Genomic DNA, 22,684 nt, shown 5'->3' with positions numbered 1-22,684 from the left:
TGAAACCAAATAGGACCTATCTTTGCAGCAGCAGTGGTGATATAAAGGGACACAATACTAATAATTACTCATGAAGTTTGTTACTTGTTAGGAGTACTATTCAGTCTCCTGTGGCTCTCGGAGGGAGCTTTCAAAAGTCTGGGAAAATAACCCTGATGATGTCATAGTGATGTCATCAGGGTTATCTCAAATTCAGCTTGAGACTTTAACCTTTAACAGAATGCCTGTGGTTCAAACTGGGGGTGTGAAGATTGAAAGATTTTTTGTTGCATAATGGTGTAGGATCCAGGGTTTTTGGCTCAAGACTCATACTTAAAATTCAGGATATTTCAGCTTCTGCTGTTTGATGACCCCAACGTTATGTATGTCTAATACTAGGGATGTCCAGATCTGATCATGTGATCGGAAATCGGGCCCGATCACGTGGTTTCAGACTCGATCGGAATCGGACGATACCTCCCGATCAGGACTCGGATATATATGTATATATATTCTCATTATTTTTTAACACATCTATAGTTATGCGGTGGACCCTTTTGACTCCACACAGAAACAGCAACGCGTGCGGCATGACATCACTTTGTTGCAGAGACGCTATTGGTTAAATGCCGGCAAAGTAGAACACGGAAGCAGCTTGAAGCAGAAAGCGTGAGTATGTCTGCGGTCTGGAGGTATTATAAAGTTGAATTATTATAGAAGTACCTGATCGGGACTCAGTATCGTTAGATACTCAAAATCAAATGACTCGGACTCGGACTCGAGGGCAAAAAAACCTGATCGGGACATCCCTATCTAATACTAAACTGCAAGAATAGTCCTTTAATTACTTAATTGCTTACCTTTCTTAATTTAGTTTGTGTTAGTTAGTTAGTTAGTGTTTACATCACTTAATGAGCTTGTATTTTTTTTTTACATACAAAAGAGATGTTTTATAATGCACCCCTGACGGGTATCTATTATGAAAATGAAACCATTTGAAAGAAGAAATTAAATTCCAGCACACTATCAGCCCCGAGCTAATTAGAGGCGTGATGTTTTGGTCATGGTCCGGCATCAAATTCCCAGTGTGAAATAACGCATCTTAATACTGAGCCACAGAGTTACCACGTCAATAATTTATAAAAAATAAAAAAAAACATGTTTGAGATTTTGCTCCCCTTTTTGATTTGTTGATACAGCCCTGTGGTTGTAGGATAGATATGTTTTGTTTTACATAAACTCAGTGTGCACATGTTTTCACATACATAAGATGTTTTTACAAGGATAGAAAAATGAGCGATGTAACTTCAAAGTGAGATCTTTTTTTTAATCTTCACTCAGCCCTTATGACTGAGGACAGTTTATGGCGCTTATAGCACATTTGTGATCAAAATATCACCTCCTTTTACCAGACAGAGTTAACATTGCCTACGTGATGCAAAGGGCTTCCCTGAAGAAGAAACAAATGAGGCAATAAATGAAGTCAATGAAAAGTCCTCACAAGTAAGACTTAAAGCGTCTTGTGTGTGTTTGTTTTTGTGTTTCCCCTCTCGGCCTAGAGATGTGAGGCGTATAGGGGTGGAGCTGATCGGCCACCAGAGGCGGATCACCAGCAGCGTACAGACCCTCCGCCTTCAGCTACTGCACGAACAGGAGAAGGGTTTTCATGTATGAGGACAACCTTTAACACAACCTGGGATGGACAGATAGATGGACCAGAGGGAAGTGAAGTCTAGACCATTGGACAGACCGTCTGCAGCCTGTGCCTGAGTCTTAACCCCTCATAAAGGAGGCAATTGGACAGACTACCACAGCAGACTGCCCCCTGGTCTCCCTCACATCCATTAGTAACAGACTTTTTCCTACTATACACCCCTTACCCAGTATACCTGGCTCTGCCAGACTATTGCAGCCTGATCGACTTTAAAGACTGGCCCAGGCCCTCACTTAGGGGAATGTAATGCCTTGTTGCAGCAGCAGTACTTTGTGTGTGAAGCAACAATATCTAGAGATGTAGATTTGCAAACGTAATCTACCGGAACTTTTGACTATTTTCTTCTTCTTTTTTGCCATTTTCTCGCTCTGAGTTATGTGCTCATGTAGCTGCTATCGGGTGTGCAATCGAAAAGTATCCTCAATATATTTTATTTCAGAGTTTGATTATTTACCATGGAGGTGTTATTTGCTTTGCTTTAGTTAACCCTCTCTCCAGAGAATCTGGTATGCTAATACTTGAATAAAGAAGTGAGAAGCAAGTTATGGAGATTTCTTGAATGTTCAAAAGTGTATAGACAATTAATCGATAATTATTATCATAACCTAATATCTATATATGTGCAGTCCTGTATGTGAAAGCCCTAGTAAATCTGGATCTTATTTAAGATGTTTTATTTATTTCAGATTTTTATCCAAATCAGCAATACAGTATTATGCAGTCACCTCAGTATCTCAGAGAAAGATGAAGAATTGTGCAATGAGAGAACTCTTGTTGACATGTTAACATGAGGCTCCCACCACACCATCCACCTGTTTCTATTGTCACATGCTTAGCTTGCAGAACTGGATCCGTTGCCTTCAGATGAATAACCATACAAGTCTATTCTGACAGTTTTTAACAACCAGTGTACTCACAGTTGTGTAACGATAAGCCTGATTTATTTTGGATTGTAAATGTTATACATTGCCTGAAAGTACACAATCTCCACTGTCCTAACATATGAATGTTAACAGAATTTAGATATATATAGGAGATGTTTGTCTGGAAACTTAACATGGACTTATATGGTTCTTCAGAATTAGCCAAAATGCTTTAATATACATTCATTGTTTCTTTTTGCCTGCACACACACTAATGCAGTGCATTTCGTGGACAAAGTTGATCCAAGATGTCAGAGCAGAATATGGTGTCGTAGATGCAAAGCTACTGGACGTAACTCTACTCCAGTCTGTTTTTACATTGTGGTTATGTAAAGGTTGTGGCATTTGTGGCAATATGGGAAAGCAGTGTACATAGATGTAGTCTGGAATGAAAATTGTTGGATCTGCAGTAGATAATGTCAATTTGTCAGATGTTTGCCATTAAAATAATCATTTTTCTTCATCTGCTAAGTCAGTGGTGAATAGGCATTGCTGCAGAATATAGCCAGTTAGTTGAGTTGGGGGCAGCAGAAGTAGCTAAAACCTGGTGGATGGAAACCAGTGAGAAAAGGCAGTAGTCTTGGGTTTGTGTGATCAGGACAGAGCTGTCCAGCAGAGACAGTAAGTGACTTTAATGACGGCAGAGGGAGAATAAATATAAACAGCAGCATCATAACTCATCATGTGTCATTCTAACATCAACAGTAACAAACACACTTACTTACTTACTCTCACACACACACACACACACACACACACACACACACACACTTACACACGCACGTAGAATGCCTTACAGTCCGTTAACCACACAAGACAGAAACACTTTAGGTGTGGTTCATAAGTTTCAGTGCAGTCACAGGACCTAGCCATTACTTTGAGTTGTATTCCATATTCAAGAGAGCGACCGCCCCTCTACAGCAATGTTTTTTCTTACGAATTGTGGCTCGATGATTAATGTCAAAGGCAGACTGGATCTAGAGATCTGTGCCTTTCGGTCACAGCGTAGTTATGCATCCCAGCCTGCAGGAGTAGGAAAGGTGCACGCACACATCCAAACACGCATATACACTCACATACAAAGTATTTGCACACACACACGCTTGCGGTCACCACCCTTCTACAGACTAAGGAGAATATTAGATGCTGTTTGTTTAGCATGTTCTACTGCTGAGCAATGTTAGAACGTTCTTTTGTACAAAGTACAAGTATACTTATAATTCTTGTATTTTATTTTTCTATAATTTCCAAAGAGATGTTGTAGATCTTCCACACTGTAAGAGGCAGTTACAGCGAATATTTATTTGCAAATAAAGACGAACAGTTCTGGTGGTTGACTGCTCATTTAATGTTGTTTCCATTTTTTAATCAAAATCAAAACAGCACTGATTTAAATGAAATATTGCTATCATGTATCTTTCAGGTTGTGAAATGTCCTTGTTTTCAATGCTAAAATTAAGGAGAAACCTTGCCGCCCATTGAAAAAAAACCTCTCAGAGGCAGTCAAATCTCCGAGTTATCGCTTTAATTAGCCTTTAATGTAAATTATTGTCTAATATATCAAACATGTACCACCTCTTCAACCTGGCAACTTACATGAAGTTGTGCACATAACTGATAACCAAGAGATGGAGCTGTTGGATCACTGACCAGCTCCAGGCCTGGAGCTGTCTGTTTTTTATATTTTTCATTTATTGTAGATTTATATCAACACTCTCATCACAGACTGCTTGACTTAGAGTAAAACACACAGAATGACAAAACAGATTGATGGTGACTCCAATTAAAGTAAGGTAAGGTGTTAGAGTAGGAAATCAGGATAGGGGGCCTGGAGAGCGCCATACTCCGGTCACCAGGTGGTTCACAGAGCTTAATTCGCCTTAATAGGATTACCTATGCCCAGGCGGCATCTCAGCTTGTGACACTATTCAAAGCAAGGACTGGGAACTCACGATCCGCAGCTATGTTTATCATTAAGAGAATTTGTAGAGAATTTGTAAATTCTATTTAATTTCCAATAGTCAGACTATCCATGGGGTGATGCGTTACGATTTAAATGTTGTAGCGTCAATCAAGTCTAATGGGGCTGCTGGATAAACTGTCGGGCTGGCTCGGCCTGAGGAAAAAAGAGGTCAACGTTTTGTGTTTGGGACTGGACAACAGTGGCAAAACTACCATCATCAACCAACTCAAACCGTCTAATGTAAGTACATGAGACTGTGGGATTAAACTTTAATAATGAAATAATTAAATTTTGTTAGAAAAAGTGAGAGGCCTTTGTGTACCGTAGTCTGTAATGTGGGTACACAAACTTGTTATGCATTAAAAAAAAAAAAAAATCTTCTACCATGATCATTTGGGATAAATTTGGGGCAAGGCCTATCAAAATTTCCTTTATTTCACTGCAATCATTCACTGATTGCTTGCTTTCAGAATTCCAATCATTTAGGCCCATTGTCAGAAGAATGGAAACATGTTAGTCAGGTAAAGCCCATATCTTACTTTCCTTATACTACTTGTTGACATACTTTTGCCATTACTTGGCTGTGTGTGTGTGTGTGTGTGTGTGTGCGCACGTGCGCGTGCGATTGTGTGTGTGCGCAGAAACCGGCACCAGATATAGTCCCAACAATTGGCTTCAACATTGAGAAGTTCAAGAGTTCAAGGTAGAAATGTATAATGTATATTTATCACTATTATTTTTGACTAGTTTACAGACATGAAATTAAAAAAAAGGCTAATGCGGCATAAAGTATCGCTCTCAGCTTTCTGTCCTCTCTTTTTTTCTGCATGCAGCCTGTCTTTTACGGTCTTTGATATGTCTGGGCAGAGCAGATATAGAAACCTATGGGAACATTACTACAAGTATGAAACACACAACATGCTTATCAAAACGCATCACTGTAACATGAGTCTGTGTCATTTATAACTTCTGCTCTGGTCTTTCTTTAGAGAGAGCCATGCCATCATATTTGTCATTGACAGCGGTGACAAACTGAGAATGGTTGTTGCCAAAGAGGAGCTAGATACTCTTCTCAATCACGAAGGTACAAAATACCGGCAATGCTGTTTTAACTCATTTGTATAAAGACAGAGTATGGATGCTATTTTTTTTATAATAATGATATATGACAACAAGTGTGGCCTTTTAAAAAATACATTGTCAAGCATGGTTCATATTCTGTGAAATAATAGAAATGATACAGTTTGAATTTGCATTTCTTTTTAGGCATTAGTATTACTATTAACAGTGTCCTGGAATTAAGTTGTTAGTATACTCATTGTCTGAATCTGGCATGTTAAACCATGTGGCATGAAAAACTAAGCTTAAGACTATAAAAGTTCATTTCACTGGCGAAAACACGATGGAGAGATCATTGAAATCACTGGGTGTCACTTTTAGTTAAATGAAAACCTGCTAGTTTTAGTCCTCCATCATGGCACTTGGTCCAATATGGTACAACTTTTTCATGTATTAATTAAGAATAATCACATTTAAAGATAGGCTATATGTCTACACAAACTATAAACTTTGCTGATACTTTACTCCTTATTGGATAAACAAAAAAATAAAAAGATTTTTATCTCTCTTTGCCAATGATTCACTGGTCTTCATGTCTGTCTTATTATCCAGATATCCGCAGCAAAAAGATACCAGTATTGTTCTTCGCTAACAAGACGGATCTGCGTGATGCCATGTCTTCTGTCAAAGTCTCACAGATGTTGTCTTTGGAGAACATCAAAGACAAACCCTGGAACATCTGGTAAAACAGGCTGCACAAAGTCATTCCAAACCAATCTTTAGTTCATAATTCTTTCTGATTCTCACTTATAGTACTCTGGTCAAGTTCTACAAGGATGCTGTGACGTTGATGTGGCCACATAATTGTAGAAATATTCATCCTGATAAAGGGTCTGTAAGCAAAGGCTCCAAAGCCACCTCCAGAGATATTGTTGAGTAGTTTGCCACAGGAATCATGCTCTTTTTAGGTAGTCTTGAGGTAAATGCACTTGGATTAAATTAGCTGAACTGAGCCAAGCCCTGTCTCTTCCCGATCCTCAACATATTGTGCTTCAAGAGTTGCAGATTAAAGTCTTAAACAGAGTAGTAACAGGGAGTGTTTACTCATTAGACAGATGGGAGGCAGTTGGATTACGAGCTAGGCAGCTTTAAACATCCAGGATCCAAGAAAAGTCGTGAGAAAGTGCCACAAGGAGATTAGTCTATATCAGGAGTCAGCAACCTTAGGCACGGTGCCACCATTGGCACGCGGTAGCTCAACCAATGGCACACTAGCAATAAGTGCGCAAGACAGTTTTTCGGAAATGTTCAAATCCGCATGTCAAATGGCCTCTTTCACAGCCATTGGCAGGAGAACAGCCAGTAGTTTGATTGACTTTTTCCCCATCCGCATTCCTGTCTACTGTCATACTCTGTCTCTAATTGGCTAGTACTCATTGCCTTTTTCACAGAATGTGATGCGAAGGGGAAAAAAATAACACTGCCCGAACGGGCTTAGTAGATGATGGCAGGCTTAATGCTGATATGGCACACTGATTAGACGTTCCACTTCCGGGATTGCTCCGGTGCCGCAGGAAATTCTGCCGGATGTATGTATTTTCGCCGATGTCCGTTTCCTTTGTGTTGGAATTTTAAACTCTGGTGGATTCATGAGGACTATGGTTGACTGCTCCTCAGATCTCTGCAGGGTAAATTGAGACAGCTAGCTAGACTATCTGTCCAATCTGAGTTTTCTCTCGCACGACTATTTTACAGCGGGTCTGTGCGGAGTTTAGCACCGCCCATGACGATTGTGACTGGTTTAAAGAAATGCCATTAAACCAGAGCACATTTTTCTCCCATCTTGGAATGCTGTCTGGAGTAGCCAGACCCTCTTCGCTCCGCAGCGTGTGGATGGTCTGGCAAAGCGAGACTACAAGGAGATTAACTCCTTGACTTCTTATTTATTTTCAGTGCAAGCAATGCTATCAAAGGAGAGGGTCTCCAGGAAGGGTTGGATTGGCTACAAGGTAATGTGTCTGTTCAGTACATTTCATAAAACTGTCATACTGGGCCAAAAGTAACAAAAAGGCCATGATTGTGCTCAGAATTTCAATGTTCAAATGTTGTCAGTATTAAGACATGTTTTTTTTTTTTTTCATACCCATAGAACAAATTGCACAGTAAGTATCATGTCAATATTTAAAGTGATTGTAGTGGTAGATTGTATCTCAGTATCTCTTTGGATGGTATTTAAGTCATGGTATGCCAAATGAGCATTACTAAAAACAGCAGGTATTTGTGACTTTTGTTAACACTAAAGAGAAAAATCCATAAAAATCAATGTTTCTGTTTTTCTCCTGCCAGATCATATGAAAACAATGAGCACATGAATGATTGAAATGCCTGTGACCATGGATGCGATGTGGATGTGGTAACTGGAGCTAATTTACCACTTGGGAGTATTCATCACACTTGATGTTGTAGGCCTTAAACTTCACTGTCAAATAGCTTAGTACTTCCTGTGCATGCTACAACTTTGTAACCATGTTTCTTTGGAAAACAAAATCTTGGTCATAGCTTAATTTGTATAGGGCTACTATGTAAATTGATTGGTTTTTTTTAAGCGCCTACTAATAGTTACAGTACATCATTACAAAAATGTGAATGCAGTCTGAATAACATACTGTAAACAAAAATAAAGCCTAATGTTGTTTCTGTATTCAGTAACATTTGAACATTTTTATTTAAAGTTGCTTCTTTTTTATTCCATGACACATCATTTCATTTAACAAATTTCATCAACTAAGCTTTTTTTTTTTTTTTTTTTAAATGCTGTCACTGCTGAATATTGTACTACCTGGAGAATAAAAGCTGTTTTTTTTGCTGAGTGTTTTCTAGTTTTCTATTTTTAGAAGAAGGAAGCCACAACATGCTGCCTTTAAAAAGAAATAAAATGCGTAAATGAAGACAAATTAAAATGAAATGAAAACACCAATTTAATAAATTATACAAAAACAATGTAATAATTGTATTAATAATTGTGCATTTACATTAAGGTTCAATGTTAATAAATAGTGTCAATAAATATTGTTACTGTTAATGAATAAATATTACATTTTTACAAAAATTAGCATGCAAGATGTTTACGAATAACAAGATTTTGAAACTATGAGAGAAATATAAAATTTGTACAAATAACCATGCTGTTTAGCCAAATTAAACAGCCCTTTTAACCAACACATGCAGTGTTGGTTATAGCGTATAGTGAACTGTTAACCAATTCCACCCTCAGATTTCTCTGAACTTTTAAGGCTACCATGACAACACTCGCCTGCTCCAAGTCTGACTATTGTTATTAAGGTCCATCACTCTCTTTCATTCTGTTTATCGTTAACCCCCTTCATTATTTACGTTTTTTTCTTTCCCAACTCTTCCTTCTCTCCGTTGTCACTTTTAATCTGCATCATTCCTATTTGAGGAACATGTGGAGGAATTTAGTGTGGAAGCGAGCACTGGAGTCCAGGAGGATACACAGGGTCTGGAAAGTCTCCCTGTCGTCAAGATGGTTCCCTGAGAATAGATGAAGGTGATTAATTCCTTTTTATACCGTTTTTAATTTGAAACCGAGGCACTGTGGAGGTATTCAAAGAACTATTGTGGGCAGTGGTTCTCAACCTCTAGGAGTTGGGAGTTAAATCTAGGTGGTCACAATATGATTAACAAAATGCAGTAGCAAAAGAATAAGTTTTTTTTTTTTTACTTAAAAGCCAAAGAGGTTGGGAACCAATTGTCTAGGGAATACAAATGCATATGAATTATGTGAATGTTTTTGAGAGCCTTTCAGAGAAAGTCTGAAATCACTCCAGTTTTTGTTTTTTTAATGGCATACTGCATGGCAAAACGCATTCTATAGCAGATAGAGCTTGAAACAGGTAGCTTTTTTTCATAAATTCACATTAGCAGAGAGTTAAATAATGTAATGAATGCAGCACTCCAGGTGTTTTATTGCCCATTAGCATGGGGGCTGATAAAATGGGTGCAAAAATTCAAGGAGGGACGTAATCGGCAAACAAATGAGGGTTTGCTCTCGGTGGCGAAATTGAGACGAAAATGTTTTTGATAAAATAAGGAAAAATGAGGAGTTCCTAATAAAATCCCATCTGTCTGAGCTGTCACACACATGCACAGCCACCCATCAATACACAGACTTTCAAGACAAGGTGCTCCACACTGATCATCATTATTAGTGACATTATCATTTTCTCAACCACTCGACTGTGCTCACACATACCCTAAATACACTTTGTTTATTCTCTAGATACAGAATACATACATACATACATACATAATATATTTTATTTATGATTGCACATCTGTAAATTTAGCATATTTTATTTGGTAACTATTTAAATCTGCCTGCCCCTCAACATTGTTTGCATCATCTGCCCATATGTTGTGATTTCCTTGTTTGTTTTGTTATTTTCTTTCAATATTTTATTATTGTAGCTTTGCCCACCATCGTAATGCTGTATTTATTGTTCATACGTTTATGATTGCAATACCAAATAAGTGTGGTATTACTTGATGCAAGGAACTATTTTTCCTCAGTTTTTTTCAAGATTAATTTCTGGTACCAAGAGTAAAGAACGAAAGAATGAAATAAAATTGAGCTGTCCCACCTCACCTGCTACAGAAAACTCAAAAAACTCCCTGGTGACTTCGGAAAACATGTTCTCCAGTTGTTGGATGAAGCCGAACCTTTCAGGAGCCGTGGTGAAGACCTTGCAGATCTGCTGCACCATTTTCACTGCCCAGGACATGTGATAGCCGTCTTTCTCACACACCTAAGGATGAAGCCATACAAAACAGAAAACTGGACCAATATGAATTTTTACAGCACAGATGTTGTCGTAGCTTTAATTAATGAAATTAAGAATTTGTTAGTTCATAATAATTTCAATAAGGTCAGGTCCAAGGTCCTGGTATTGTGCACAGGTTACCTGGCATACAGTAGCTGACTGCTTTTCCTGCCATGACCAGTGAAAATAAAAAGGCCAATTGGTCAAAAGATTTTGATCAACATCAACATGTCGCCGTGGTCCTGCTTCACTACACAATGCTACGCTCTGCGGTGTCCTGCTGCGTCCTGCTGAACCCTGCTGCGTCCTGCTACGTCCAACTATGCTCTGCTGTGCCACGCTACATCCTGCAACGCCCTGCAGTGCCCTCTATGACATGAACTACTACGACTATCATTTTTAGTCACTGTTGCATTATCTTTATTGTGACTATTATTGCCACTGTTCATCACATCCCCAACCGGCACCGGCAGACACCGCCTACCAAGAGCCTGGGTCTGTCCGAAGTTTCTCCCTAAAAGGGAGTTTTTCTTCGCCACTGTCGCACTATGCTTGCTCTTAATTATAGAGTGTGGTCTAGACCTACTCTATCTGTAAAGTGTCTCGAGATAACTCTTGTTATGATTTGATACTATGAATAAAATTGAATTGAATAAAGGAAATCAAGCATGTAATAAAATGCAGTCAGGAGAAACAATTGCAGACATTGTTAACAAAGAGAAATACCCTCTCCATGATGATATTGTAACAGGAATGAGCAGACATGGCAAAATGAGTCACAACGACCAGGGCAAAGCAATAGATGATGAATTTAAACATGACTCATTTCCCTGTCTGCCTGAAGCTATTCTGCACACTTGTCCTTAATCTATGTTCAATCTAATATTAATCAACTGTACAATGGCTTTGTAGTCTAACTGCATCATATCAAATCAAATCAGAGATGGATAATGCTGGCCAATATCTGATTCACAACAAAATGCAAACATACCAGTTTAACCATAAATGAGGCTTACATTTCTTTTAATTTTTTCCGCTGATGATAAAATAACTAGTACTCTCACCAGTATGATGTACACAATGAGTCTGCATGTCTCAAGAAGTCGTCTATTGACAGCCTTGCTGACTAGAACAGTGTAGCAGAGACTGCTGCCACACAGCACCAACAGACGAGCCACATTCTCCACATGCCACGGCTGAGGAATGACTGGAGATGACGAGGAGGAGGACAACCACGTTGACGATCAGTTACATTTCTTATCGCATGGGGTTAACACTAGAGGTGTGACGAGATCTCCCGACATTAAAATGTGACAAGACTTTTGATCAAGGTAAAAACTGTCTCGTGCTATCGGTCACAAGTACAGAGCAGCTCTAAATTAGCATTGAAGATCCCCTGCCCGTTCACCAAAGTTGACTCTGAGGTCACTTTTGCAGAGTGGTAGCGGAGTTGCAATTGTACAATGCTGCTGGTAAAACCCAGCGTTAGAGGTTACAGTCTCTCTCACTCAAACACACACACACACACACACACACACACACACACACGGACTGCAGCGTGCAGTTCAGTGTAGTGCTGACTCACGCAGATCGCCTTTTTTTTAAATTAGTCAGAAGTAGAAAGCAAAACTTAACTTTACTTTTAATGATATTAAACAAAGAGAAATGTTCTCCCCATTGTCTTAAAATGGTCATAAATCAATACAAGAGCAGCCTAGATCCTTGTATACTGCTGCAATAAAACCCTTGGTTACATTGTAACCTTGGTTCTCTCCAGTCATATTTCTTAACTGAAGTTTTCTTTAAAATAGTGTTAAAATCTTGTCTCGTCTCATGAACCCAATCTCGTGTCTTGTCACGTCACGTGAGCTGAGTGTCTCGTCACACCCCTGGTTAACACTATGTGTGTATCTGTGACATGAAAACATTTGAGAACCACGGAAGTATGATACCAATGAGCTCCTCCAAGATTGACAGCAGCGAATTGGTGCACTGGCCTTGGACTTCTAGTTTGCCGAAAAGCAGAAGGATGGCCCTGGCCAGGTCCCACAGAGCGCTGTGAGGCAGCCCCCTCTCCACCAGATCCTGCCAACCGAGGGAGCCTGCAAGGAGGAGAGAACCTCACTTAATAATTGTGTTATACCACATCACAATAAAAAAATGCAGCCAAGTTTTCCAACACCAATGTAAGTTACCCAGGCCTCCTCCACCATAGTACGACAATATAAGTGGTTTATTTGGGCCTGATAATACATCTATTCTAGTTCAACCCAATAGCCTTGCATTTTGTATTTCAATGAACGTTTCAACATAATTATCAACCACGGCCAAGAGGTAGCAGTCAATTTTTTTACTGATGAAAAATCTGGTACAGAAAGAAAATCATTTCAGGACAAAACTCACCACTAACCTACGATTTGTTGCATTTTTAACTATATTGCACAGCGCTTTCTGTAGGCAAGGATTACAGTCTGATCGTGTTTTCAGAGTGGCAGTGTTAATAAATGCAGAAACATCATTCTCAACAAAAGAAAAATCAGCCCAATTAATATGTTCTCATAAAGTAAAATGAATACAAACCCAACTAACTGATTGTTTTCTTTGGATTATTTTTAGGGGGGCTTTTCCCTTTAATATACAGTGACAGTGGATAGACTGGAAAGGGGGAGAGAGATGGGGGACAACACGCAGTAAAGGGCAACAGGTCAGATTCGAACCCGCGCCGCTGCAGGACTCAGCCTACATGGGGTGAACGCTCTTACTGGGTGAGCTAGAGGCCGCCCCAAGCTGATTGTTTTCTTTAGGTATAAAAGTAATCTTACCCTCAGGCAGCAGAGGTCCATAGAGGATGAACAGTAAGTGTGCCTGGCTGACCATGGGCCAAGGCTTCAGGAGTTGCATTAGCCAGAACTGACATTCCGACTGGTTGGGCCATGGGTCCAACAGAACCTGACGGCAGAATAGACGGAGCTGCAGCTTTTGGTACCACCTCACCCCTGAGGACAGACAAACGAATTTAGAAACATGTTTTTTTGTATCAGGTCCATTTAGGCTTTCACAAAGCTAAGCGTGCAACACAGACTTCACCAGTTTTCACCAGGATTGTTTAATTTTTCTACTAAAAAAAACCCTGTTCTATATTCAGCAACATTTTCACTTTCAGACACTGAAAAACACACCTGGTTTTCCAGTGATGACGGCCTCTATTTTTTGCAGCAGATTTGTGAAGTCACAAAGGAAGTTGAAGACTCTGTGGCACTCCAGCTCATCCCAACCTGCGATCAGTGTCTGTAAAGTATTCAATAGAACACATCTAAATATTTTTTATAACAGAAAAGAGTCATATTTCCCTGCTTAAATGTTTTCAGGCACTGGGATGGGACACAAAGGGTAACATAATTGACATGATCTGTATTTCTATAAGGCCCTTACCTGGAGGAAGACTCCGTAGCTGGAGAAGCCAATGCAGTCTGGTGCCAAACACTGTTCCAACAGGAAGCATGGAATCTGAAACAGATCAGTGGGACAACTTTATTTATTTTGCCTCATCATGAACATATATCAATAGATGTTGGGGCTGAATAACATACTATTTCAACGACAACATTGCAATGTACACATGTGCAGCATTCCAAAGGATGTAAGGGAAGGCAAATTACACTATGTTACTAACCATTTAGCTTTTTCATGACTAGTCTGAACTACTCTATACATCTAATCCATCAGATAAATTAAACCATTTAGCCTGGTGTAATTACATGTTCTTTGTTGATGTGACATTTAATACAACACCTTATCTAATCTTGCTTGTCCTCTCACCTCTGCTTTTCTTACCTGTGAAAACTTGCTAAAGATAAACTTTAACCTGTCCTTTGTTGGTAGCAACAGGGTACATCTCTTGAACAACAAACCTAAGACATTGAACACAAAAGCATACTATAAAATAAAAATAAAAATGTGGTGTGTGGTGATCATTCAAGTGTATGCTAAATGCTGGGAGAGGCTGATATGCCTGACACAGATCAACAGAATGTTAAGTTATAAATTCGCCATATACAGTCTGGAGAAGATCTATACAAGATCAAACATTCAGCTAAATGTGCATTGCCACTTACCCAGGTCTCTGTAATGTCCGATAATGGATCTCTGTTCAAGGCAGGTGGAGTGGTGAAAGCTTTGAATGATCGTTTTATTCTTCCAGGCCAGTGTGGAGATGTAGTTCATAATGAATGTAGTGATTTCCTTGGACACCATGCTGAACACACTGATCTCCACCTCTGACAAACACAAACATTTTTGAAATATTTGAAAATAAACTGATTTTCAAATAATATGAACACACATTGTTTTCTTCACTAACTTGTCTGAAAGTGTCCTAAAAGTAGTGCTTTAATTGAGAAATAGATACCGGTATATCTTTTGGTATTTGGTGCTTGTGTACACTGTGTATAAATCACAATATCATTTATTATATTATTTATCATTAATAAACCTTTAGTTTAAAATATCCAATGACTGCTGATAGACACTTAACAAAGCACCATCAAAATATGAGGACATTAATCTGTTCTTATCCCCAGAAGAAATGTAGTTCAGAAGAAAAGGTACTTAAAGTTAGTCAGCAAAATACATGAAAGTTTCAATCACACTCTGAAGGGCATGTAGTTAACGTTATTAGGTTATGTTAGGCTAACCAGTTGCACCTACCAGACAGTTTATCCAGGATCATGTCAAACACCTCTGACGGGAGCCTGTGGAAGAAGCTACCGCTGGTGGTGTTAGACTGGCTGCGGGTCATGATGGTTCTGGTTGGCTGGGGCCGATGATGAGTCCTTTTGCGGGATTTGTGTGTCTGTGTGTAGATCCCAGCATTTCTGGAGGCTTTCCTAACCATTACCATCGCCGCTGAATTGACTGTATTAAACAAAAAAGGCACATTTGACTCTCAAGCTAACCTAACGTTAGCTAAAACCACAGTTTCACAGAAAAAGCAGCTAGCTATGGTAGCTAGCTAAGTCTATATAGCTAGCTAGCTAACCTAAAGTTAACTTAGTTAGCGTTAATTTCGATTTTCGATTTCATTAACTTTATGTAGCTAGCCATAGTCTGGGCCGTAGGAATACAACGTTAAAGCAATAGAGTATCTTACCAATAATTAACTTCGTAACGTTAATGTCGATATGCAGCAAATGTCATCTGTAAAAGTTGAGCCAGCTGTGTGCTCGCTGTCTATGATACAACGGCGCGAAATAAATAACTTTACTGTATACACTAGTCTTCACATGAAAAAAAAATGTCTCCGTCGAAGACGCACATGGGAAGTATCCTGAAAATACATTATTAACTACAAGTAAGGTAAATAATTCTTAATATCACGAAAGTAACGTTTAAGGCAAGGAAGTATTAGCAGTGGCTATTATTCACTAAAGTGAAGCAAAAGTAGCACAACATTACTGGCGTTAATTGTAAAGGTTTTGATGTTTAGTATTATTGCAGTAACGTTATAGTGGGTGGTCCAGGTAACACTAGGCCTCACTGCTTAACCATCAGCTGGGTACACTAAGCTTACAGTAATGTTTAATGAGCTCCATGGAAGAAAAGTGTGCTTGAATTTACTAATGTTACTTTAATGTTAACTTTAAAAAGTATTTTCCCTGACATGTTATAGAGTCTCCCATAATATACTGTACCCAGGGTTCAAAATTAACTTTTTCATCCACCAGCCAAATGGCTAGTGAATGTTCAAATTTTAACAGCCACTCAATGGATTACCATTGTTTTTTGGCTGGTGAGTGAAAATCTATCAGCCACTTGCATATTTGACCAGCATTTCTTTTACTGTCTATGGCATGTGCCTGGTAATGTTAAATGGTGCTAATTTGAACCCTGACTAATAATAGTACACTATATATACAGTAGGCTACATCCCAGCTCTTTTTCTCACTTTTTGTTTTTGCAAGGTGGCTTTTTCACAAAATGATTTTGTGTTGGTTACATGGCCTTGTCCCAGTAACGTTTTTTTTTCTCTTTTCTAGTAATAGTAATGAAGCAGTAACAGATTGCTCTTGAAGTTTAGTGGCCTCACATAACTCCCATCATCGCTCCACCCAACCTTAACCTCAGCAGAGAGGTTTAATCAGCCAGAATGGCCGACACCTGTGTGGGAGTGCAGGGCCTTTAAGATATGCTAGTTTGTAGTATATTTTGAGAATGTTGTGTATATCTGCATATTGTTGAGGTTAGTTATATATAAGATTAGACAGTGCAGTACAAAAAGAGTGCAGCTTTTCAGACCTCTGAAGAACATAAAACACTACAAAAATGAAGACCTGTACTATACACACCATTATGGTTGTGTTAACCTCCAGCACTGTGCACAACAGACCAGCTATGCTCAGCTGCTAATCACAGGATTATTCTGCTTAACTAAGACTATTAAGTGTTCCACATTCAAATGGCGTCTCCCACAGGCAGACCTCGGAGAGGATCATCCCTTCACTATAGAGCTCTTACAGAGAGCTGAATACTACACAGGGGACCCAGTGGAAGGGCTGGGAAAATGCCCTTGTACACCAACAGGATGTCACGGTAGGTTACACTTGGGGCACAGAGGGAGAGAGAGAGAACTGCGAAGGAAGAAGATGGACCTCAGAGGAACCCAGAGATAAAACTACAGTTTTAAATTACCTCACGTGGCTTGCAGGACACAAACATACAGTACCACGTCACTATCAAGTACAGTTTGGCTATCAATTTTGCAGTGTTGCTTTTACTGTTTAAAGGGTAAATACCGTTTTTTTTTCTACCTGGGCCCTATTTTCATATGCCTGCTGATCAACCATAATTGTAGATCAATTGATAATGTATTGATTTTTTTTTTCATTCTTTCTTTTAATTTTGTCCATTAATCATTCAGAAGATGTGGAGATGCAGAGAGCTGAATTATTGAGATAAAAACAGCACAACCAGTGAGGACAATATCTCTTCTGTCTGTCTGTCTCTGCTTGGCAACACTGCTCTGCATCCGGGTTCACGGGTGTATCTGTCTGGAGCAACAAGCTATCACTGGGACCGTCTCTCATGTCATCTCTGACATGATGCTCCTGATGCTGACAGGGATAATGATGATGATATCTAACACTGCCAAGTCACATATCTGATAATCCTGCAGCACAGCCACATATTCCTTGTCCGTTGAGGCAGCAGCAGAGACATAAGGAGCTGGTCAGTGTGGAATCAGTGCCAATGGCCCTATTTATCTGGAAGTGTACCGTCTGGACACCTGTGACCATGGCTCTGTAGTCCTCGTGTGACCTTGTTGGTGAGTATCCAAATGTGGAGAGTTTTTACTAAATATTCAAATGCGAAAGGTTAAGCAGTATCCCATTTCACATTGTAGACATTGCAATTGGCAAGTGAAACATTTTGAACAATGAATATTGCATTGGCTTTGCTCTTGGGTGGGCTTATTTGTGGGCAGACCAACATGAAACGAGATGCTTGTCACAGCCTTGCCTTTGTTTCTGTTGCTCACTTGTCATGCCTTCAGTGTAGTCAATCATTGAGTAAACACAATGAGGCTTGTATCTGTGATATTTTACGAGGCCCCAACAGTGTCAGGTCTAACTGAACAATAATCAGGCTTTATAAACAGCCTCTGTTCTCTGGGGAAGTTAAAACAATGGATCTGTATGAGCAGCACAGTTTGGTTTCATTGCTTTCAAATTTAAAGTCGCTCTGTTTCATTCTTGCGGGGGAATTTTTCATTGAAGTGGGTAAGTGATTATTTGCCAGTTCATTAAAAATATTTTCATGGTTGACATTGCATTTTTGTTGGTGTTTTCATTGAGTTTCTTGCTAAATAATGGGCGATTGTGGATTTTTTTACTGCCATGTGTGAATTTCAAAATGTACAAGTGAGTGCCAGGTGATCTCAGTACAGAGATTAAATTGGACAAAATATAAGTCGGTCAATTGTTACAACATAAATCACTACTGTCCCTTATTGTCACAGTTTCACCTAGAAATGCTAATCAAGTCATTCAGTCCCTCCTCTCAAATACTCTGCAGAGCTGTGAAAATGTTCAAAGTTAGTTGTTTATAACAGTACTCTCAGCTTGGGTGGTTTCTGTAAATCTTTTCCTTTCTCTCCCACGCTTACTCTCTCTCTCTCTCTCTCTCTCTCTCTCTCTCTCTCTCTCTCTCTCTCCCCCTCTCTCTCTCCCCCCTTTCCTGAGGGGGTGCTGGGGGGTTTAACAAATAGACTGCTGTGGTTTGCCCTCCAGAGGAGAGCGGTAAACAGGTGAAGCTGAACACTGCTCTCATTAGTTACAGATATAGTCACCTGCCACTCACCAGAGAGTTTCCACAGCTTTTTCTGCCCGCACAACAGAGACACTTGAGAAATGGCTCAGACTCTGTGACTGGATGTAAGCTCAGTGGAATTTACTGTACTGCTGGAGACCATGCAGATAACAGGAGGAATCCAGCCTCATCTTCAGCCTGGGGGACTGTAGTTTTGTTCTGAAATTGTTTCTTTTTTTAATGTGTTTCTGTTTGTTGATTTTCCTTTTTTCTACTTATGTTATCTGTGGATTCCCATGTATATTCATGAGCCTACTTAGTGATATATGCATTTTTGAGATATCCAAATGGCCATAATGTCCATAAATAGTCTCTTTCTAGTAGAGATAGAGCGATTATCGGCCCTGGCCGATTATCGGGCCGTTTTTTGGCAGTTTGCAGATTATCTGTATCGGCGTTTTATTTGCCTGATAACCGATAAAGTGAATTAATCAAAAAGTGCGCTACTTTTGCTCCACTACAGCTCTGTGTCTGTCCTTCTGTGTATTATGTTGAAAGTTTCTAATTTATGAAATAATTGCTTAAGGCATTAAATTAAGTTTTATGTTGGAGTTTGTAACATTCAAAATTCTTAATTTTGACTTAAAGATTTTTTTTATTTTCAGTGTAAATGCATATCGGTTTCATTAACTACTAATAATCAGTATCGGCCTTGAAAAAAACGGTCGATCCCTACCTTTTAGTGTGTGCACGCTCATCAACAGTGGTTTCAAACTGTAACTTTGTACTTTGCAGTTTGAGCATCTGTCAGAGTTGGCAAATCATGGCCAGTATGGTGGTTCAACTCCTTGGCTTCTTCTTGGGGCTGTTGGGGTTTGCAGGAACTGTTGTTGCAACTCTGCTCCCCCACTGGCGCAGCACAGGCTATATGGGCACCAACATCACCACAGCCACCACCTACATGAAAGGCCTGTGGATGGAGTGTGTATGGCACAGTACTGGCATTTACCAATGTGAGCTGTATAGATCTCTACTGGCACTGCCCCGCGATCTGCAGGTACTACACATTCACATTGGTCCGAAAATACAGTGAATTTAAATACGCTTCTTTGGACTCAAACATTTTATAGACAAAACAGTTAATTGATTAATCAAGAAAAATATTCAATGTGAATCATTCCTTAGTTAGTTAGTTAGTTAGTTAGTTATAGATAGATAGATAGATAGATAGATAGATAGACTTTATTGTCATTGTACATGGTAACATACAATGAAATTTGGAGATTTCATTGTATGTTACCATGGTCTGGTATGACCAAGTAGTGCAGTTGCAGTTTTCTAACCCTACAGGCTAGACTCAGAATCTGTTTTTAATCCCAATGTTAAAGTGCTTGTCTGTTCTCCTCCACATTAGGCTGCCCGGGCGCTTATGGTGCTCTCTTGCGTCACCTCTGTCCTGGCATCTCTGCTGTCTGTGTTGGGGATGAAGTGTACCCGCTTTGCCCGTGACTCGTTAATCAAGTCTCCCCTGCTGCTAAGTGGGGGGATTTGTTTTCTCTGTGCGGGCCTGCTCTGCCTGATCACCGTGTCCTGGACCACTAACGATGTCATCATGGATTTCTACGACCCCTTCCTTCCCAGCGGGCTGAGGTATGAGATCGGCCTGGCCGTGTACCTCGGTTACGCATCGGCCTGCCTTAGTCTGACTGGAGGATTGGTGCTATGCTGGAGCAGCAGTGGTGGCAGGTCACAGAGGCCCCTCCATATGCAGAGGAATCAACCATTATCACCTCCCCCTGCCTTCAACCACATATACCCTCCTGCTCCACCCTACAAGCCCCCCGAGGCCCTGAAAGACAATCATGCTCCTTCACTTTGCTCCCTTTCCAGCAGTGGCTATAGGCTCAATAACTACGTCTAACACCAAAAACTGTAAAACCATGGGGACTGTTATGAATGAAAAAGATGCTGCATAGACCAAAACAGTCAACTAAACATTTCTCCAACATTTTTTAATATATCTTAACAAGTATTTAGCCTCCTCTCCACCATAAAACAAGTTCTTTCAAAAATCTGATTTTGAAAGGATATCACAATTTGATACACTACTCAGGCTTTCCTCTAACAGGACCAGCTCTGAGAGCCTAACAAAACCTTCCATTGTGTGAGAGAGAACAGAGACCTCAAACCTGTTGATCTCCTGCTATGTACCTGAAGGACCAGAAGGTGGCAATATTTCACTGCAGATAGCCACAGAAGAGACTATGAACATACTGTAACACACATGTTAATGGATCTGCTATTTTTCTGTCACTTCCTTGCTGTAGTCTACTTTCTAGTTGGGGTTAACTTTTTTCTGAAAGCCAATTCAAATATAATAGTTTAAAGGTAATGGATGATATCTTATCTCAGTATTCAATATTTACATGCCAAAGAAAATAAAAAAATAAACAAAGACATTTTCTGATGATTTAGACATAGCTTAATACTTTATAGGAATACTTTTTTATAAGCATTTTTAAAAGCACATATTTTGACACGTCAACGTAAAAAAAAAAAGACACAGCTGTTATTAATGCAATTACCTGGGTTGCTGGGATACTTAGATGGAATAGAACGTTAATAGTATTAGTTCCACCTGTGCTTTTCCTGCTATGGCAAGTCCAAACATCTGCTGTGACAAAGACCTACAGTAGGTGAAATAGTGACACCTTTTGCCCTAAAACCCAGTGTTGATTATTTACAGTTTAAAACCTAGGAAACCCTGCTGCAGTTATGAGCACCAGACTGTCCAACTTGAATTCTCATGTATGTACATTAAGAATACATTTTGTGAAGCAAAAGAAAGCCACTGGATGGCGACAAAGGTCTTCTGAGAAGGCAGCCTTAAGCATGAGCTTCTTTATTTTTTTTTTTACCTTTATTTATCCAGGTAAGTCGATTTAGAACAACTTCTCATTTGCATCGACGACCTGTCACATTTACACAGTTCCACATTCATACCTGGAAGCTGCCCAGTACAACCACAGTCTGATCTGCTGGTCACTGAGCAGCTCCACTGGAGCGGTTGGGGTTAAGGGCCTTGCTCAAGGGCACCTCAGTGGTGGTAATGAGGGAGGGACACGCGCTGCTCTTTCACTTTGCCCACCCAGATTTTTTTCCTGTCGGTCTGGGGATTGAACCGCCGACCTCTTGTCCCAAGCTTGCTTCTCTAACAACTAGGCCACCACTGCCCTCGTGCTGCATTTAGACTACATCATTAATGGTGAAAATGGTATAGACTAGATATTAGCCCTTTCTATGAATTCTCTAACATGGAGCCTGAGTCCTTAAGTCATATATGTGAAATATAAATTATTCCCATTCCTGGATGCTGAATTCAAAGTTATTTGTGACTCTTCTAAAGCTTCTCCGGCTGCTTGCCTATAACTACCTGTAACACTGTGGACATGTTTCTGAGGCTTATTGTTAGAAAACCTTCCAATTAGGAGATGCCCTCCATCTGGCAGCCTGTCAGCCACACATACATTCAATTAGAGGATGTGCTGCAATTCAAGCAAGTAATTTATTTTATCCCCAGCAGTCAGACTAGTCAGCATCAACATCTTGACACCAAGAAGCTCATTTATACTGCTAGTAAAGCACAAACAATGATTTCTATTTATGTTTTTTTTTTTTTTTTAAGTTTGGAATTCAGTAAAGGAAAATACTTATGCTTGTGAAAATTAACTGTTCTAAAAAAAAATGTAAATACAGAAGTATCACAAGATAGAAAAGGCTTCACACCAAAGTAAATCACAAACTAAACACTCCATAATGAGTAGTACTAGTAAATGTTTCTTTTATGGCCAGTGGGCGATTAGTTTTCACATTTCAGCACCATGGACAGTGGTCTGAATGC

The 22,684-nt window shown here is 39.6% G+C and overlaps 4 protein-coding genes across 13 annotated transcripts in view; 3 read left to right on the top strand and 1 right to left on the bottom strand.

The window, feature by feature from the left end:
• The window catches only part of epha6 (eph receptor A6), a 188,670-nt gene extending 184,720 nt beyond the window's left edge, over window positions 1-3,950 (top strand). The window contains exon 17 of one of the 2 annotated variants that reach the window (XM_031281749.2): window positions 1,539-3,950. In XM_031281749.2, the coding sequence (XP_031137609.1) occupies window positions 1,539-1,653 (115 nt within the window). In that variant the 3' untranslated portion in view covers window positions 1,654-3,950. The remainder of the gene's footprint in view (window positions 1-1,538) is intronic. The other variant, XM_031281750.2, reaches the window with a different exon arrangement.
• A 559-nt stretch (window positions 3,951-4,509) lies between these two features.
• LOC116037813 (ADP-ribosylation factor-like protein 6) lies at window positions 4,510-8,502 on the top strand. 4 transcript variants are annotated; one of them, XM_031281853.2, is made up of 9 exons: window positions 4,511-4,819; window positions 5,050-5,100; window positions 5,221-5,282; window positions 5,413-5,481; window positions 5,569-5,663; window positions 6,251-6,380; window positions 7,592-7,647; window positions 7,788-7,800; window positions 7,985-8,501. In XM_031281853.2, exons 1-9 carry the CDS (start codon window positions 4,697-4,699, stop codon window positions 8,016-8,018), a joined length of 633 nt encoding a protein of 210 aa, XP_031137713.1. In that variant the 5' UTR covers window positions 4,511-4,696; the 3' UTR covers window positions 8,019-8,501. The 4 variants fall into 4 exon arrangements, with proteins under 4 accessions (XP_031137715.1, XP_031137713.1, XP_031137717.1 ...); XM_031281855.2 differs by lacking the exon at window positions 7,788-7,800 and having other exon boundaries at window positions 4,510-4,819; window positions 7,985-8,502; XM_031281856.2 differs by lacking the exon at window positions 5,050-5,100 and having other exon boundaries at window positions 4,512-4,819.
• Window positions 8,503-9,027: 525 nt separating this feature from the next.
• On the bottom strand, window positions 9,028-15,986 carry LOC116037804 (F-box only protein 47). 2 transcript variants are annotated; one of them, XM_036004580.1, is made up of 11 exons: window positions 15,750-15,986; window positions 15,187-15,393; window positions 14,595-14,756; window positions 14,314-14,390; window positions 13,912-13,986; window positions 13,659-13,767; window positions 13,302-13,475; window positions 12,432-12,581; window positions 11,544-11,686; window positions 10,305-10,464; window positions 9,028-9,190 (listed from the first exon to the last, which is right to left on the bottom strand). In XM_036004580.1, exons 2-11 carry the CDS (start codon window positions 15,377-15,379, stop codon window positions 9,090-9,092), a joined length of 1,344 nt encoding a protein of 447 aa, XP_035860473.1. In that variant the 5' UTR covers window positions 15,380-15,393; window positions 15,750-15,986; the 3' UTR covers window positions 9,028-9,089. The 2 variants fall into 2 exon arrangements, with proteins under 2 accessions (XP_035860473.1, XP_031137698.1); XM_031281838.2 differs by lacking the exon at window positions 15,750-15,986 and adding an exon at window positions 15,629-15,743.
• Window positions 15,782-20,845, top strand: LOC116037805 (claudin-14-like). Of its 5 annotated transcripts, XM_031281840.2 has the most exons (5): window positions 15,782-15,834; window positions 16,950-17,067; window positions 17,396-17,800; window positions 19,579-19,840; window positions 20,198-20,845. In XM_031281840.2, exons 4-5 carry the CDS (start codon window positions 19,607-19,609, stop codon window positions 20,702-20,704), a joined length of 741 nt encoding a protein of 246 aa, XP_031137700.1. In that variant the 5' UTR covers window positions 15,782-15,834; window positions 16,950-17,067; window positions 17,396-17,800; window positions 19,579-19,606; the 3' UTR covers window positions 20,705-20,845. The 5 variants fall into 5 exon arrangements, with proteins under 5 accessions (XP_031137700.1, XP_031137703.1, XP_031137699.1 ...); XM_031281843.2 differs by lacking the exon at window positions 15,782-15,834 and having other exon boundaries at window positions 16,515-17,067; window positions 17,399-17,800; XM_031281839.2 differs by lacking the exon at window positions 15,782-15,834 and having other exon boundaries at window positions 16,515-17,067.
• The last annotated feature ends 1,839 nt before the right edge of the window (window positions 20,846-22,684 follow it).

Source organism: Sander lucioperca, chromosome 8, assembly GCF_008315115.2.
Source record: "Sander lucioperca isolate FBNREF2018 chromosome 8, SLUC_FBN_1.2, whole genome shotgun sequence".
NCBI classification, from domain to species: domain Eukaryota; kingdom Metazoa; phylum Chordata; class Actinopteri; order Perciformes; family Percidae; genus Sander; species Sander lucioperca.
The sequence above is the reverse complement of the archived record's forward strand: the minus strand, read 5'-3'. Positions and strand labels throughout refer to the sequence as shown.

Excerpts from the sequence above, each read along its gene's own strand:
- LOC116037813 (XM_031281853.2), top strand. The coding sequence starts at position 4,697 with ATGGGGCTGCTGGATAAACTGTCGGGCTGGCTCGGCCTGAGGAAAAAA. Across the intron at positions 5,482-5,568 it reads CTATGGGAACATTACTACAA|AGAGAGCCATGCCATCATAT; the intron begins GTATGAAACACA and ends GTCTTTCTTTAG. Across the intron at positions 5,664-6,250 it reads TACTCTTCTCAATCACGAAG|ATATCCGCAGCAAAAAGATA; the intron begins GTACAAAATACC and ends CTTATTATCCAG.
- LOC116037804 (XM_036004580.1), bottom strand. The coding sequence starts at position 15,379 with ATGGTAATGGTTAGGAAAGCCTCCAGAAATGCTGGGATCTACACACAG. Across the intron at positions 14,757-15,186 it reads GATCCTGGATAAACTGTCTG|AGGTGGAGATCAGTGTGTTC; the intron begins GTAGGTGCAACT and ends TGTGTTTGTCAG. Across the intron at positions 13,987-14,313 it reads TCTTTAGCAAGTTTTCACAG|ATTCCATGCTTCCTGTTGGA; the intron begins GTAAGAAAAGCA and ends GATCTGTTTCAG.
- LOC116037805 (XM_031281840.2), top strand. The coding sequence starts at position 19,607 with ATGGCCAGTATGGTGGTTCAACTCCTTGGCTTCTTCTTGGGGCTGTTG. Across the intron at positions 19,841-20,197 it reads CACTGCCCCGCGATCTGCAG|GCTGCCCGGGCGCTTATGGT; the intron begins GTACTACACATT and ends CCTCCACATTAG.